This window comes from Pleuronectes platessa, chromosome 13 (assembly GCF_947347685.1).
Source record: "Pleuronectes platessa chromosome 13, fPlePla1.1, whole genome shotgun sequence".
Classification (NCBI taxonomy): domain Eukaryota; kingdom Metazoa; phylum Chordata; class Actinopteri; order Pleuronectiformes; family Pleuronectidae; genus Pleuronectes; species Pleuronectes platessa.
Window position 1 is genome coordinate 1,568,915 of NC_070638.1, and position 14,634 is coordinate 1,583,548.

Consider the following 14,634-nt stretch of genomic DNA (forward strand, 5'->3'; position numbering starts at 1 on the left):
CTTCTCTTCTGAGGATCAAGTCGAGTTGTTCATCTAGTCTATGATCTGCGCTGCTAAGAATCGTCTAACCGCGGTGTCCCTTGAAAGAATCACCTCATACTTGATCTAAAGAAAGCAGTTGTGCTGTTTTCAGCTATTTTTATACATAAAACAAGTTCGGAGCAACGAGATCTCTTTAAGTTTAATCTTTAGTTTACCAAAACGTGGTTATATTTGGAGTTTGTCACTAGTGGGTTTGAAACGTCTCGATATCGAGCCACATATTGGTTATGCTCTGCTCTGGAGGCTAATGCTCTGGCTAGCTTAAACCTCAACCACCGTGGTATCACCAATTAGCTCGAGTTATTCAAACAGGCACTAAACATCGTATTACCTCTCAGCCACGGAGGCTACGTTTCAATCAGTGCTAGTTAGTTTGTTAGCTAGCAGGAAAAACCATGGAACTGATTTCGAAGGGGTGGGTTGAACATGTTGAGATACGGCACTCCGAGCGCTAAGCTTCTAGTTTCATATGTTTATTAAACCGTTGTTCTAATTAATGTGCCCGAAGGGTCAAAGGTCATTCCTGCTGTTTAAATACCCAAAGAAAAACCAGTTGAACTTCCAGTTTGATCTTCAATCTACTTTTAAACCTGTGAGGACCCTAAAGATGAATCCTATTTTATTGTGTTCGGTTTCTTTTGAAAATGTTCGTTGTGTTGTCGGTACTGTTGTGTTGCTCACCGTTTCCATTGTGTTGCTTTTGTTTTCACCCTCATGCATTTTGAACAGAGATGTAATGTGCACGTGCTGCCACCTAGTGGGAGCTTGTGAGCATTACAGGATGTGCAGTCCAGACCAAACCTAAGAAAATGGTTTTAAAATGTAGTTTCTTCCCTTTATATCATTTTAATGATTAATTCAGTTACAAATATCCCAAAGGTTGTTTGTTTAGAAGTTGTTTTCTATGTCTGTCTCCTCTGAATGTTTCTGTGAAGGTTTCCTGAGGAGAGAAATGTACCAGAGGATTTCTACTGGTGGTGTTTATTGAAATGTGAACTTTTATTATTCGGTACGCAGAGATTATGTAGTTTATATTGGTCATGAGTATTTTTACCAAATAAATGTATTTATTTGTGATAGTTTTTGTGTCTCGTGATGAAATTGAACTTGAACACTGGGTTTCAAAAGATGAACTCACACACACAGAGAAACCACTCAATGAGGAAACATCCCAACACTACCAATGGTTTATTTGATTTCACAAGCAGACGCATGTTCCAGTTACAATCCACAGTTTCCTGTCATCACACAGAACTCAACACGATGGCGGCTGAGCGATGGCTGAAGCTCGTGTGTTTTCACCGGGACTGAACATTCACGTGGAACTGGTGAATTATGAAAGTGGCTCAGTGTTTGGTAAAAAAGTAAAGATCAAACACAAACACACACTCACACAGATTTTAATGTTCTTCACACAAACTAAACGTTGCAAAATTCAGAAATATGAAATGTGGCATCATGTCATATAAAAGCTGATTAAAGAGCTGCAGCTGTAACACACAGCCACAAACACACGGTTAGAGCTTAGTTAGCGAGAATAACACGTAACTACATTAGTACGTGTGTTATTACACTGAAATCATTACGGACACTTCTCTATTGCTCGAAATACATTTCAATGGGCTCGATAATTGTTTTCATATTAAACACTGGAAATAAAAGGTGGTTTTTAGCCTCGAAGGAGAGAAACTTCTGTCACGTCCAGAGCCCGACTGATTCATAGGTTTGCAGAATATTAATTTCAAAGTATTACCTCTAATCACAGCAGAGACTGTTAATAGTTATTCAGTCGACCCCAAACGGGCAGGAAGGTCAGGGACTACTTCTCCAAAGAGGATGTAGTTGTCTGAAATGAGATCTATATCAAATCAGCATCTGTGTTTGAGTTTGCAGATAACAGACGAAATAAAGCCTAAAAGATCTTTACTCATGTTTATATTTTGTCTTATTTTTGGTTTATTTTATCGGCTAATATATATCGAAAGGAGTTTTTACTTCCCAATATCGGTATCAACCCAAGACCAGAATCTGTCGGGCTCCTTCCTTTCAGGTTGGAACTCGCAGCTTCGTTACAAACAGAAAGACGAGCTCCACGAATCAAAAATGAGAAACGTGATCACTGTGAGATGAACTGTGCTTGTTTGTGTAACGAGCTGAACCACACACACGTGAGAACTACAGCTGCACCACGTTTTTAAACATTGACTTGGAACACCAGACACACACAGACACACACAGACACACATCATCTCAGCCTCTCCCATTCACTTGAACACGTGTTCAGTGTTTTTCTGGCAGTGAGGAAGCATCACAACACTCTTTGACTTGTTTTTAAAAGTACCACGACAAACATGACACCGACAGAATCCCCACGACAGTGATTCAGCACTAACGACTAAAGGGTTTTGCCATGAATTACAAATAAAAACCTTGCTGTTATCTTTTTTAACAATCGTGTTAAGTGCTGATACGACAGGCAGGTCGGGCATCAGAGGGTTTCAACGTCCCGTTTAATACTGAACACCAAATACGACATATTTAGAATCAAGCCTTTTAAATTAATTAAAAAAATTAGTTTTGATAAAATTATAAAATGTGTTATTTTTTCTGTGCAACGTGTCCAAAGCAACTCGACCTTCCTCCACATGAAACAGTGTCACTGTTACTTTCTCCTGCTTCAACCCTAACCCACGAGTTCTCTCTGTGGACTAACGACTCATCAACTGTGAAAAGAAAAGATGGAGGAAACTCTTCCAGGAGTTTATCTTATCACTGTTTGGTTTCAACTGGTTATTTGATGGTATAAACGTGCTGAGACGTCGTGATTGGTCGAGCCTGTGAATCAGCAGGACCTGCACAGACTCCGCCTCCACATGACGTCAACGAGCACAAGATGGCGGAACCCTGATATTTTGGTTATATTTTTGTACAACAGGAGGAAGTGGACACGGGTCGTCCATCTGTAATTACATTCTAAATTACCTAACAAACATCTTTTTCGATCTTTTTCAAGAAACCACCGAAGAAGAACCAGACAAATTTCACTTAAAAGAGAAAAGTTTAACTTTCCCCTATTTCTGTGTTCAAACGCTGGAGTTATCTTTTCTAAAACAGCGACTGGTATATTTATTTAAAGGTGTATTACTCACTCAGACAGAGACGTCTACACACTGAGCAGGACCGACCCACAACAAACTGTCACCCGACAAAACACAACAACACGTTGAAAAGCTTTTCTTAGTATAATGTGGATCATAGATGAGACGCTGTGAATCTCAGGAGCCACACAGAACAATTTGGAATCAAAAGTTCAAATCAACAAGTTAATCGAATATTAACTCCAGAAATAAACGACCCATAACTAATTAAACTTGTGGATTATTTCTGCCAAACTTGACGATTTGTTGTCTCACAGGTTTTTACCTCTCCTGTTAGAACTCTGTGCTTTTTTCATCAGTTTGGTTTCTGTTTTCTTACGTCGAGGAATCAGCTCCACACAGAAGACACACAGTTGTGTTGGGGTTGTTTCAGTGGAGGTGATTTCCAGACTGAGGCAGGTGCAGCAGGCAGCGAGAACAGGTCCTTGGTTCCTTCTCAGGTAGATTGGAGGACCTGTCGGCTCGAGAAGACGGCTGTGAAGAGTCATTCTCATTGAGTCGTTAATTACATTCAGATCTCACAGACAAGAGCAGGGGGACACCTTTGACAGCCGCCTCCTCAGCCGACAGGTGGTTGACTCCAAACACCCCCAGCTCTGGGTGGAGTGTCACTGGCAGCTCACAGGAGGAGGTCACTTCTCCTGCAGCAGGGCGGGGATGTTGATGTTCCAGCCGATGGCCTGCCGGTCGAAGCCACAGCTGAACAGGTTGCAGGAGGCGTTGTCCTCACACCAGGTGGAGCAGCACACCATGCGCCGGTGACCCTGACCAGACAAACACAAACACAAACACACACACAACAACTGTTAAACACTGAGCACAAGGACGAGCTACGTGCTGTGAGACAAACAAGAGAGTAAACAAATCAAGTGAATGTTGCTGCAAATGCAAAATCCGACTATTTTACATATTTACATGTGTTCAGGTGTCTCCTAAAACCTTTGGAGGAGTTTTGAAACGTGATTAATTTACACAGTCATGTGATCAAGCTCCGTCAGATCACAATCTAATCACCAAAGTAATATTACTGCAGATGTAAATGTGGTTCACGTGAGCAACGGGAGTGAGACACAGTCGTTCTAGAATTCACTCAAAACTTTACTTATACATTTTTTTGTGTGTGTGTGTGTGTGTGTGTGTGTGTGTGTGTGTGTGTGTGTGTCTGTGTGCGTCTCCTCCACTGACTCACCTGTCTGTTGGTCCGCGGGAGTCGAGCCAGTCGCACCCCCGACATGTCGAACAGTCGGACCTGCCGATTGTCGTGAGGGAGGGCGATGATTCTCTGGTTCACCGACACGCTGATCCTGAACCGGACGAACACACACCAGCATCACAACAGTGTAACACACACACAGGCAGCTCAACATGATGTAGTTAAAGGCATCACACAAAAGATTACAACATTTTTACAGTTTGAATGAACAAATCCATTCATTCTTTGTAAATTCACGCTCATGTAAATAAAATGCAAACAAGCGTTATCTTAGGGTTTTGATCTGAAAGAGGAAAACTGATGAGAAACATTAATGTTAGTTTCAAACCATAAACTACAAAGTGTGTTTTCCACTGGAGAGAAATTTGACCAGTGCTGAATGCTCCAGTTTGAGCATCAAATTTTACACTGGTCACTGTTTTGCATTTCACTTTTTACTTCACTTTTCATATCTTTTATCTCTTATATATTTTTATTTAGATATGTTTATGTCTAAATAAATGTTAGTTTGTATATTGTAAAAAGTTAGTAAATAAGAAGTAAATAGTGAGTAAATATATATAGTTTTTTTATTGCTTTTCTTATGTGTGTTGTATTTATTGTGTTTTTATGTTTCTATGTTCATTGTATGCACAATAACCAGAGCAAATTCCAGGTAGATGTAAACCTACTTGACAATAAATACTTTCTGATTCTGATTGTGATCTTATTATCCTCAAATGTTCTGTATAATCATCTGTGTTAATAATCATAGACAGTGAGTTTGTGTTGGATGAAACCTGTTGACAGCCGAGTCGGTGCGGATGGTGGCGATGGGCGACCTCATGTTCTTCAGGTCCCACACTTTGACGGTTCGGTCGTCGCTGCCGGACACAACGTTGTCTCCCACCGTGAAGACAGCCGAGGTCACCGTGCTGCCGACCACAAGGAACCAGGTGAGACACTGAACTACATGGGTTTCCATTATCAAAATGTTTTATTTCCTCTAGAATCCCCAAAAACAGTTTTACCTGGTTCAAAACAAATCAGTATTTAAAGTTCAGACAGGTAAACTTCTCAGTAAAAAGTTCAAATACAACATCGATGCATCTATGTTCTAGTTCTTTGGCTGTTTATTGATAGTATTTGACCTCACATACATGTTGTGTGTGTGTGTGTGTGTGTGTGTGTGTGTGTGTGTGTGTGTGTCTGTGTGAGACTGACTCAGTGTGTCCCTGGAACACGTTGACAGAGTGGATGGACGGATCTCTGAAGTCCCACAGTCTGAAGGTGGTGTCTCTGGACGAGGTGACCACCAGACGTTGGGTGGGGTGTGTGCAGCAGTGGGTCAGCTCCTGGTCATGACCTGCACACAAACACAAACACAAACACACACACACACACACACATGATTAAATAGTTACCTTTTGTTGCAACCCTGCAGTTAGTGGGGGTAATTATTGCGCCCTCTGCTGGATTCCAAGGCAAACTACTTCAATCGGTGTGTTGCAACAAATGTCTGAATTCTTAATAAAACTTCCCAACTGAAACATGATGTGTTCCTTCCTCCTACCAGTGAGTGAGTGAACCAGCTCGGACGTCTCCACATCGTACAGGTTGGCGGCTCGATCCCAGGAGGCCGTCACCACCTGTTTGCCCCCCACCAGCCAATCAGCCGCGATCACCACGCCCTGGTGGCTCCGCAGAGTCGTGGTCGCCACGCGGACAGAGGGACAATCGTTTGGACCCTCCACTTCCCCGTCGGCCTCGTCTTTATCAGAAAAGTCCACGTCGTCCTCACAGGGCGTCTGCTGCTGGGACAGACGGGGACAGACGATGGAAGGATGAGACGGGAAACAGACGTTAACACAACTCACGCAACTTCAGAAACACAAACTGAAGAGGCTGTTGATGCTCACGCTCATATCAGCAACAGGCTGCGGAGTCGGAAGCTGGACCATGTACCTCCAGATGTGAGCGGTCTGGTCTCCGGAGGCTGAGGACGGGAGAGAAGGGACAAAGACAGAACTCTGGAGAATGTCCACACAACAGCGTCCGGACATTCTCTGAACTCTGGATAATTTCAGGAGCGGTTATCTAGAGAAGCTCTTCTGTTTGTGACTGCAACTCCACGTGTACAGTAAAATGTTATTACAAAATGAAAAATCCCATATATCTAAATATCAATACGAGGAGGTTCAGCTCGGCTCATATTTGGGTCTTTATCCAGAAAATAAAAGCGCAGAAAACAAAAGTGTGTTTGACACCACATTGGATATTCAGGATGTTTCCTTACCTGTGAGAGCCATCTGCTCAGTGGGGTGGAACTTGATGGAGTTGACTGTGGACACATGGTTAACTGTATTACTTCACAACAGACAACATTCTATTTACTTTCATATACGAACATTATTTTTGGCGTATTTCAAAAGCACACATTCACACGTTTCATAACTTTACAGCAGATCTAAACTTTACCTGATCCTTGATGGCCCAAATACTTGAGGAGGCACTTCCCAGTCTCAATGCTCCACAGCATCGCAGTGTGGTCTGTTGGAAGACATTATAAATGAAAAATTACTTTTTAATTTCCAATGGAAGGTAAAAAGTTGTAAAAGCAATGGCATATATTATTAATTTGGTCATAATTTTTTTTTTTTAACTGTGGTTAAATCTATTATGAAATACATTTTTCAGCAAGCGGTCAAATAAGATAAATAAGTTTAGGTTTGACTCTAAATGTGAGATTTTAATCTATGTAGATGCTGCAAAAACAAAAAGACAGATTCAATTATACATGTCCAGTTTCATATGAGGTCACCCTGACCTTTGACCTCTGAAATCTGATCCATTAGGTTTTGAGAAGAAGTGAAGACTGGTCAAAATATAAAGAAATCCTCCTAAAGACTTTCTAAAGATACTGTTTTCACCAGATGGAAGAAAAACTGCAAAAACATAATTCAAAATAATACTAATAAAATGAGTGACCTACCTGCAGAGGCTGTTCCCAGCACCACCGGCTGTGTCCTGGTGACGCTGAGGTCCCAGATGCCATCTCTGTGGCCCACGTACTCCCGGACCAGCTGGCACACGGCTCGGGACGTGGTCGCTTTGAAACTGGACACAATCTGACAGCGACGACAAACTCAAGTTAACACACAAACACCTGAAGACACAAAGCACAGCTGCGTCGGCGACAGGGCTCCTACACATCGGAACTCCTCCTCGTCTGTCGGGGGGGTGGAGTCTGACTTTACTGTGATTCTTAAATATCACTTTGACAGAAGTTAAAGTCGAGTTGAAGACTGTTGATGCATATTTGGGGGCATTAGGATCATATACTATAAATAAAGATGGACGACACAATTAAAATACACAATAAATCAAATTCTGTCATTTGAGGTAGATCTCATCAAACTGTTTGTCTTCATGTTTCTGATAAGTTTGGTTTTAATTAGTTATTTGATGATGTAAAAATGAGCTGAGATGTTGTGATTGACAGCTGAGACTGGCTCCTGATTGGTCAAGGGCGTGTCTCAGCCCAAGACTCCATCTTGGATGTTTCAGCTTAATTTCATGATGTCGGGCGGATGTGGGGTGGAGGCGTCGTCCATGTTGATTTACACTCTACGATTAAGACCTTTGCATCGTTATAGATTTGACTTCTACTTATGAATAATCATATTTTTGAGATGCTAGGGGTAAATTAGGGGTGAGAACTTTGTGTAGGAACCCTTTGATCGGGGGAGGAAGCAGGTGAGCAGAGCTGAGGATCACTGAGGTCCGTGTAGTAGACCAGCGCTAAGAAGCTTTGGCTTATTACTGAGTTATTTAAATCAGTCCTGGGTTCCAGAGGTTTGACCAAAAAGATCTTTGTTGGTGCAGTGTTTGTTTTAAGCTCATCTGGGAATATGACAGGTGGGGGTCGCCATTAACTCCACCCGTCTAATGTTCCATGTGCTCTAAAACATTCACCACCACTGATCCCAGATCTGGTGTCGACACACTGCATCTTGCTTTTATCATACCAGGATTACTGTAAGTGCAAAACCGAAAGAAAAATCTGGAGGGGGCAAAAAATACAGAGTTACGGTGAGACAGCGGTAAAAAGACCGGTGATTATTATGAGTGGAGGTGTTTACATTGAAGATAGGGATGATACAAACTGGACTCTTGGTTCGTTTGGGACAGAGGCCGCTAAATAAGTTCCCACTGAAAGGAAGCAGGAGAGCATAGAGAACAGCATCATTCACCTCATTATCTGTTGAACCTCAGATATTCAACGACCGACAGTCAAAATTAATAAATAGCCAACGAAGATCACATGATGAAAAATACCATATACAAGTGGCTGCTGGTTGTTAGCACAGATTAGCTATAGATTAGCATTTCTTTATGCACGTCTTTCCCATCTTGATGTTTGTTTTATTTACATTCCACAAAGCACGAGTTTTCTGAGCTGCAGTTGGTTTGTTTGATGATGTGAGGATGAGTGAAGAGCTGACCCAGGATCAGCAGTAAAGGACTTTGCACAATATCCTGTGATTCATATTTGTCGAACCTGTATCCAGACAAATGAAGCTTTCACATCAGCGTGGGAACTTTCACTGATTCTGGGAATGTTTATTGCAGATAAAAAAAATTCAGACCATTGTTTTGCTTCCAACACGTTTATATTAAACCAGAAAGCGATTTGAAGCAGAAGAGTTGTCTTTTGTCTTTTGTCTTTTACTTATGTTTGTCTTTGTTGCTGTGATGTAGTCGACTGGAAGCTGTGATCCAGCAGAAGGCTTCACAGCCACGACTGTTTAAAGCAAATTAATTACCTAAAACAACTATGATCTTGGCTCCAGCTGTTTCAGCAGTGTCTTCTCTATGTGGTGAAGCGGCTGTGAAACACTTTAAGCTCCTGCATCAGTGAATCTCCACATGTTCTCCTCCACTAGCACCACCCGTCCCTCCACTACATCTCTCTGCAGGGCCGGTCGCTCCAGCTCGGCGCTCCAGCTTTAATGTGAATACTTAGACTCGTCGAAATTCACCTGGGAATCATTCATAATTTCACATCATTCATTTGCGTCGCTGATTATGTGCAAAGGCCTTAACTTGAGTGTTTCCTGCTGTGATGAGAATGATGATGAATCCAGAACTTGTTAAATGTAACAAGGAAGCAACAGGGACTGCCAGGTTCAAGGAAAACATAAAACTGCAAAAGAAGCTCAAAGTGGATGAACAGTGAATGTAACGCACCCAGCGGTTACTGCCCTTCAGTGTGTAGTCTGCTATGGCCACATCAAGATTTGACTTGATTCACAGTAAATCAATAAAGTAGATGTCTTTTAAAACAACTTGTTTTCTGGGTGATAGAAGAGAGGCTCAAGGCTAAATGGATGCAAGTGAACGGTCCCATGTTAAATCTCATGATTGGACAGAAACACATTTGTTCTTCAGGATCTCCCCCCCCCCCCCCCCACTCCCACCACCAGAATGTCATGGAAATCGGTTAAGTAGTTTTGGCATGATCAAGCACATTCCTCTGCCAAGGCCCATCAGTCTCCTTACTTTCAGCTGATAGCTGCTTAATACAACCTGAATACATGACCTCATCTGGGAACAGGATTTGCACCCGAGTCCAGTCAGGTAGACTTTCATTGGTAATGGAAGTGATGACAACAACTGCCATGATCCCATGAAGTCATTCAAGCCTTTTTTTAAATGGTTGTGATTAAGAAACCCCTAGTGGCTGAAGATTCATAATGAACCTTTAAGGGACCTGTTGGGTCGTGGCGGAGGCACATGCTCTACTGAGTACTGCTCTAGTTTTAGTTCAAGATCAATGTCCTGAAGAACAAAAGATGTGTCGATGTCTGATTAATATCTGTCAACAGCCCAAAAACAATATGAAAGAAGCTAAATCGATGCGGCCAAGCAGCTGATCAGCAGACCACACACTCTTCAAAATGAAGCCATGATCTAAAGCAGGCAGCGAATGCTCCTCCTACATGAGAATTATATTATATTAATAAAAGCCAGGTAAACAACTGCTTCATGTTCTAGATGTCTCCAGAGCGTACCATTATGTGAACAAGTAGCCAAATCAAAATGAAGGGAGCAACTGAAAGAGACTGTTAGTGAGATAACGAGGTCGTGTTTCCTCTCACACAGAAACAAAGAGCTCTGACTCCTACATTTGAATGACCAGGTCTCTTGGGGAGAGAGAGTCCACCCCCTGGCTGGGCTGTTCATGCATATTGGCACACAAGGGGGAGAAACCATCGATAAATTACCCATGAGTCTCCACCCCACAACTCCCAGCCGGTTACGCTGAAGCTGCGGGTTCCGCCTACTCTGGCGTGGCAAGAATTAGAACGCGGCTACGAGCAAAGAGGTGAGAGAGAGAAAGGTTCTTCTCTGAGACATTCAGGAGTGTTACTGGAAAACAACAAGGCCAATTTAACCATTTTGTATTCTGTAAAAAGTCCATTAAGATTTTCTCTGCTGCACTGACACTGTAATATTTACATCAATAAGAGTGGAAACAATATCTACAGAGCCTGACCGACTTATCAATCGAGTAAAAGAAATCGACAAATATGAGCCTTACCGACTTATCTGTGTTTATGTTTGCTGATATGGAAACTTTTATTCTCACCCTCTCTCTCTTTTTAAATAAAAATGTATATGTCGGTATTGGCATCAGTCCTCAAAATCCATATCAGTCAGGCTCTTCTCGCCACAAAATACATCCTCCCAAACAAACTGACAGGAGATTACTGCAGGACTGATAATGAACTGGTAACAGATCATACACACAAGTGACAAATATAATATACAATAATCATTTCACTATTTAATTCACGAAACCTTCATTCCACTGGCAGATGAAGAAATGAATAGAACACTCACTTTGCTGGTGGAAGCCTTGTAGGTGGTCTTCAGTTTCTGTGACAGCTGACTCGTGCTGTGACTCGCTGAGAGTTAATGTCAGAGAATTCACAATTAATAAAAGACACTGTTTACATTTCATAGTACATGCACCGTTTGAAATGATCCTCTTGAGATGAAGACCCAGAGGAACATGGAGGTGCTGCTCACCTTTTGTTTTCAGAGCTCCTTTGGCTAAATCCGCCCCCTCGAAGGTCTGTCCGTCCGGAGCCAGTCGGTCGTTCAGCGTTTCGATTTCTCTGCGTACTGAGGATTGAAAAGGTCACAGGTCAAAAGAGACTGACTAGAAATGAGAAGCTTCTGGCTGCACATTGGTTACCTGGTGTTTATTATTTTTATTTGATTAAAAACCAAACCGATTCTGCATTAGTGATAACTCACACTCCAGGTTTTCTATGTAGAGGTTTTCAAACTCCCTCTCGATCTGGCTGAACAGGTCCAGCAGATTGCTCCTCAGAGACACGGGCAGCTTGGAGTCCTGCAGGCAGAGAAAATGATATGATATATATATATATATTTAATCATATGAGCCTCTTTCAGAAGAAAACCTCAGCTTCCAGAGTGGAACACAACATGGAGGATAAATTACAAGTGTTACTGACCCTGTTGTCTTTTATAACAGCTGTTGTTTAGTTAAACTCTGAATGTTTACAATGCTACAACTGTTTACATGTGGAGGAGACAAGGAGCTGAGACTATGGGTCATGTGGGCAGGGTGGGCTTAGTATGGACGGGGATTAAAGGTCCTATAAGCCTAAGAGCTTGTGTGGACAGAGAGTCGTAGCAGTAGCATGGCTGCAGCTTTAGTGAGAGGCTGACTGTGTCTTTATAACCCTCATTTGAACAGGAGGACACAGGGAGGCAGTTTAACATGTCAGGGTTACAAAATTATACAAATAAAATCACATCAAAACAGACAGAGGACAATTAAACAAAGTGGAGATCGTTGAAGGAAGATTCAGTAGATTGAGGAACTGTAGTCGTATTTGAACTCATGAGTGAGGCAGTTTATTATCAGAGCTTCCAATTATCCTTGGGAGACAAAATTATTAAAGTGGAAACAGTTCTGGAGGAAATGGGAGGAGACTTGAACGCTGTGAAGCAAACTGCCCCCCGCTGATTGAGACACAGCTTCTGATTCCGGTGAAATCCCGACCACACAACACATTTACTAAATACCAACCCAACCTAATCTATACCAGGCTAAATGATCTAGCTCTAAGAACTATAAGGGGAGGGACACTTCTGTCTCAAACACGGGGACCCAACACCTTAAACTCACCTCCATTCTCATGAAAGACTCCAGATTATCAGGGGACTGGGACCAGAAAGGACCAGAGTGGAGAGAGATAGTCACGAGAAAAGGATGAAACTGTTTGTGCAGCGTTCAGATAGAAATCCAGCTCCTGTCACAGTGACTGTGTGCTTGTTTATTTATTTATTTATTTTAAATGCAGCGTCGACCCTCATAGAGTCTGACACAGGAAACAGGAGCTTGATGCTACGACAGAGCACATACGTGTTGGAGGCTTCAACTGAGAACTACTTCCTGTCAATTTGACACATGAACAAATACCTAAAGAAAAAGAACCTTGCAGGACCGGACTAACCACGACCAATCATATTAATTTCTCTTGCCAGCTTTTCGGGCTTTAATCACTTTCTTAGCTGTGAGTCTGAATGAGGAGGATTGTCCTCACCTGTCCCTCCAGCATGTCTCTCTGCAGGCCGGACCGCTCCTGCTCCGTGCTGTTGGTCCTGCGGATGGACAGACTGTGGGACTTCCTCTTCTGCTTGGCCTGGCGGGCGGCGGCGCTGGTCCCACTCTCCACCGGCATCCCTCCTTCCTGTCCGGGTGTGGAAGGGTGAGGCCACAGGACACAAGGTCACCAGAATCAGAATCAGAATCCTTTTATTTGCCAAGTATATTTGCACATAAAGGAAAATGCCTTGGTGTGGTTGGTGCACTGTACATTAAACAATTGGACATAAAATAATATATATAGTTAGAAACATTAAGTTATGGGCACGTGCGGTGCTAAGGTGCAGTGATTGTTTTCGGGGTCAAGGGTCAAGAGAGCCAATGGGAGGCCTCAACTCAAACGACCATGCTTGACCTGGCAGCGTGGGCATGAGTTTTTTTAAATCTATAATCTATATATTTATTTACTTTCTTTACTATGAAGCAATGTAGTTGAAAATGACATTAAAATATGAAACGTGCCTATAAATAAAAAGCTTAAAACAAGGAACCGAAAGACCTGTTTACCCACAGCGAAGATTCCCATTAAGAGACTGGGACCAGTGGAATCTTGGCACTTGTGAGTCAGCGATTAATTTACAATTCATATCATTTGGTTCAAATAATCTATATCTGTCCGGGTCGGTTGTTCCCGCAGCTCTCAGGCTCTGGGGCCAGACGTCTGCCCGGAGATGAGTCGGGCGTGTAGATGAGTGACATGATGTTGTGGGTCAGTGTTGTGTTTGTGGAACATGTAAATACAGGAGGTGTGTTGCAGCTTCTCAGGAATAAAGACGTTGGTGCTTCGTTCATTCTCCGACTGACACCGGGAGGAACCGGGAATCGAACCCGTCACACCTTCATGGCGCAGGAGGAACACACGAAGTCCACTCAGCACCTGAACGTGAGGGAGGAGACGATGCTCCGCCACAGCTTAGCCCAGCTAGCCGTTAGCTGCTAACAGGCTAACGGCGGATAACAACCCGCCCGCGCGTGGACTCCACTCACCGGAACAGCCTGCCTGTACACGGTTCGATTCCCGGTGGTTTCTGGAGGTGTCGGCCCTTCCTCACATGTTCCGTGGCGGGAGAGACGAGCCGGTTTCCTCCAGACTCCGTGTGGATGAGCCCCGCTACGAGAGATGCAGGTCACGACGCTACTTCCGGCTCCTTCGCAATAAAAGCCCAGCTCAGCTTCTTTTAATCTGCGTCGCCTCGAACCGAGCTCGAATCAGAACGCGTCACATTCTTGGTTTCTCGGTTATCATCACAGGCAGATCACAATTTACTTTGAGAAGTTTTAAATATATAAAAAGTGTTTAAATCAGAATTAATTCAAACAACTGAAAAGGTGAAGTGTGTGAGATTTAGGTGAAAGGATATTTTGGCAGATATTGAATATGAAATAATCTAAATTGTACAATTTTTTTTCTTTACCCAAGAATGGGTCCTTTGTATTTAAAGATTCAGTGTGTAGAACATAGTGACATCTAGTGGTGAGGTGTTGTGTTGCAGCTGAACATCCCTCAACCCCACTCTCCTCTTCCAAACACGACA

General features: G+C 42.8%; 1 protein-coding gene across 6 annotated transcripts; it reads right to left on the reverse strand.

Annotated features, from left to right (window-relative positions):
* Positions 1-1,215: 1,215 nt before the first annotated feature.
* LOC128454752 (WD repeat-containing protein 37) lies at positions 1,216-14,236 on the reverse strand. Of its 6 annotated transcripts, XR_008341645.1 has the most exons (17): positions 14,087-14,236; positions 13,038-13,184; positions 12,620-12,655; positions 11,719-11,815; positions 11,488-11,583; positions 11,299-11,363; positions 10,680-10,766; positions 7,385-7,520; positions 6,871-6,942; positions 6,689-6,733; positions 6,312-6,388; positions 5,966-6,203; positions 5,617-5,758; positions 5,193-5,327; positions 4,390-4,504; positions 3,743-3,964; positions 1,216-3,654 (listed from the first exon to the last, which is right to left on the reverse strand). XR_008341645.1 is itself a non-coding variant. In XM_053438269.1 (16 exons), the coding sequence occupies exons 2-16, from the start codon at positions 13,173-13,175 to the stop codon at positions 3,833-3,835; spliced, it is 1,611 nt and encodes a 536-aa protein (XP_053294244.1). In that variant the 5' UTR covers positions 13,176-13,180; positions 14,087-14,236; the 3' UTR covers positions 1,216-3,832. The 6 variants fall into 6 exon arrangements, 5 of the variants coding, with proteins under 5 accessions (XP_053294244.1, XP_053294243.1, XP_053294245.1 ...); XM_053438269.1 differs by having other exon boundaries at positions 1,216-3,964; positions 13,038-13,180; XM_053438268.1 differs by having other exon boundaries at positions 1,216-3,964.
* Positions 14,237-14,634: the final 398 nt, after the last annotated feature.

Excerpts from the sequence above, each read along its gene's own strand:
- LOC128454752 (XM_053438269.1), bottom strand. The coding sequence starts at position 13,175 with ATGCCGGTGGAGAGTGGGACCAGCGCCGCCGCCCGCCAGGCCAAGCAG. Across the intron at positions 6,734-6,870 it reads TTTGGGCCATCAAGGATCAG|TCAACTCCATCAAGTTCCAC; the intron begins GTAAAGTTTAGA and ends ATGTGTCCACAG. Across the intron at positions 3,965-4,389 it reads TCCCGCGGACCAACAGACAG|GGTCACCGGCGCATGGTGTG; the intron begins GTGAGTCAGTGG and ends TTGTCTGGTCAG.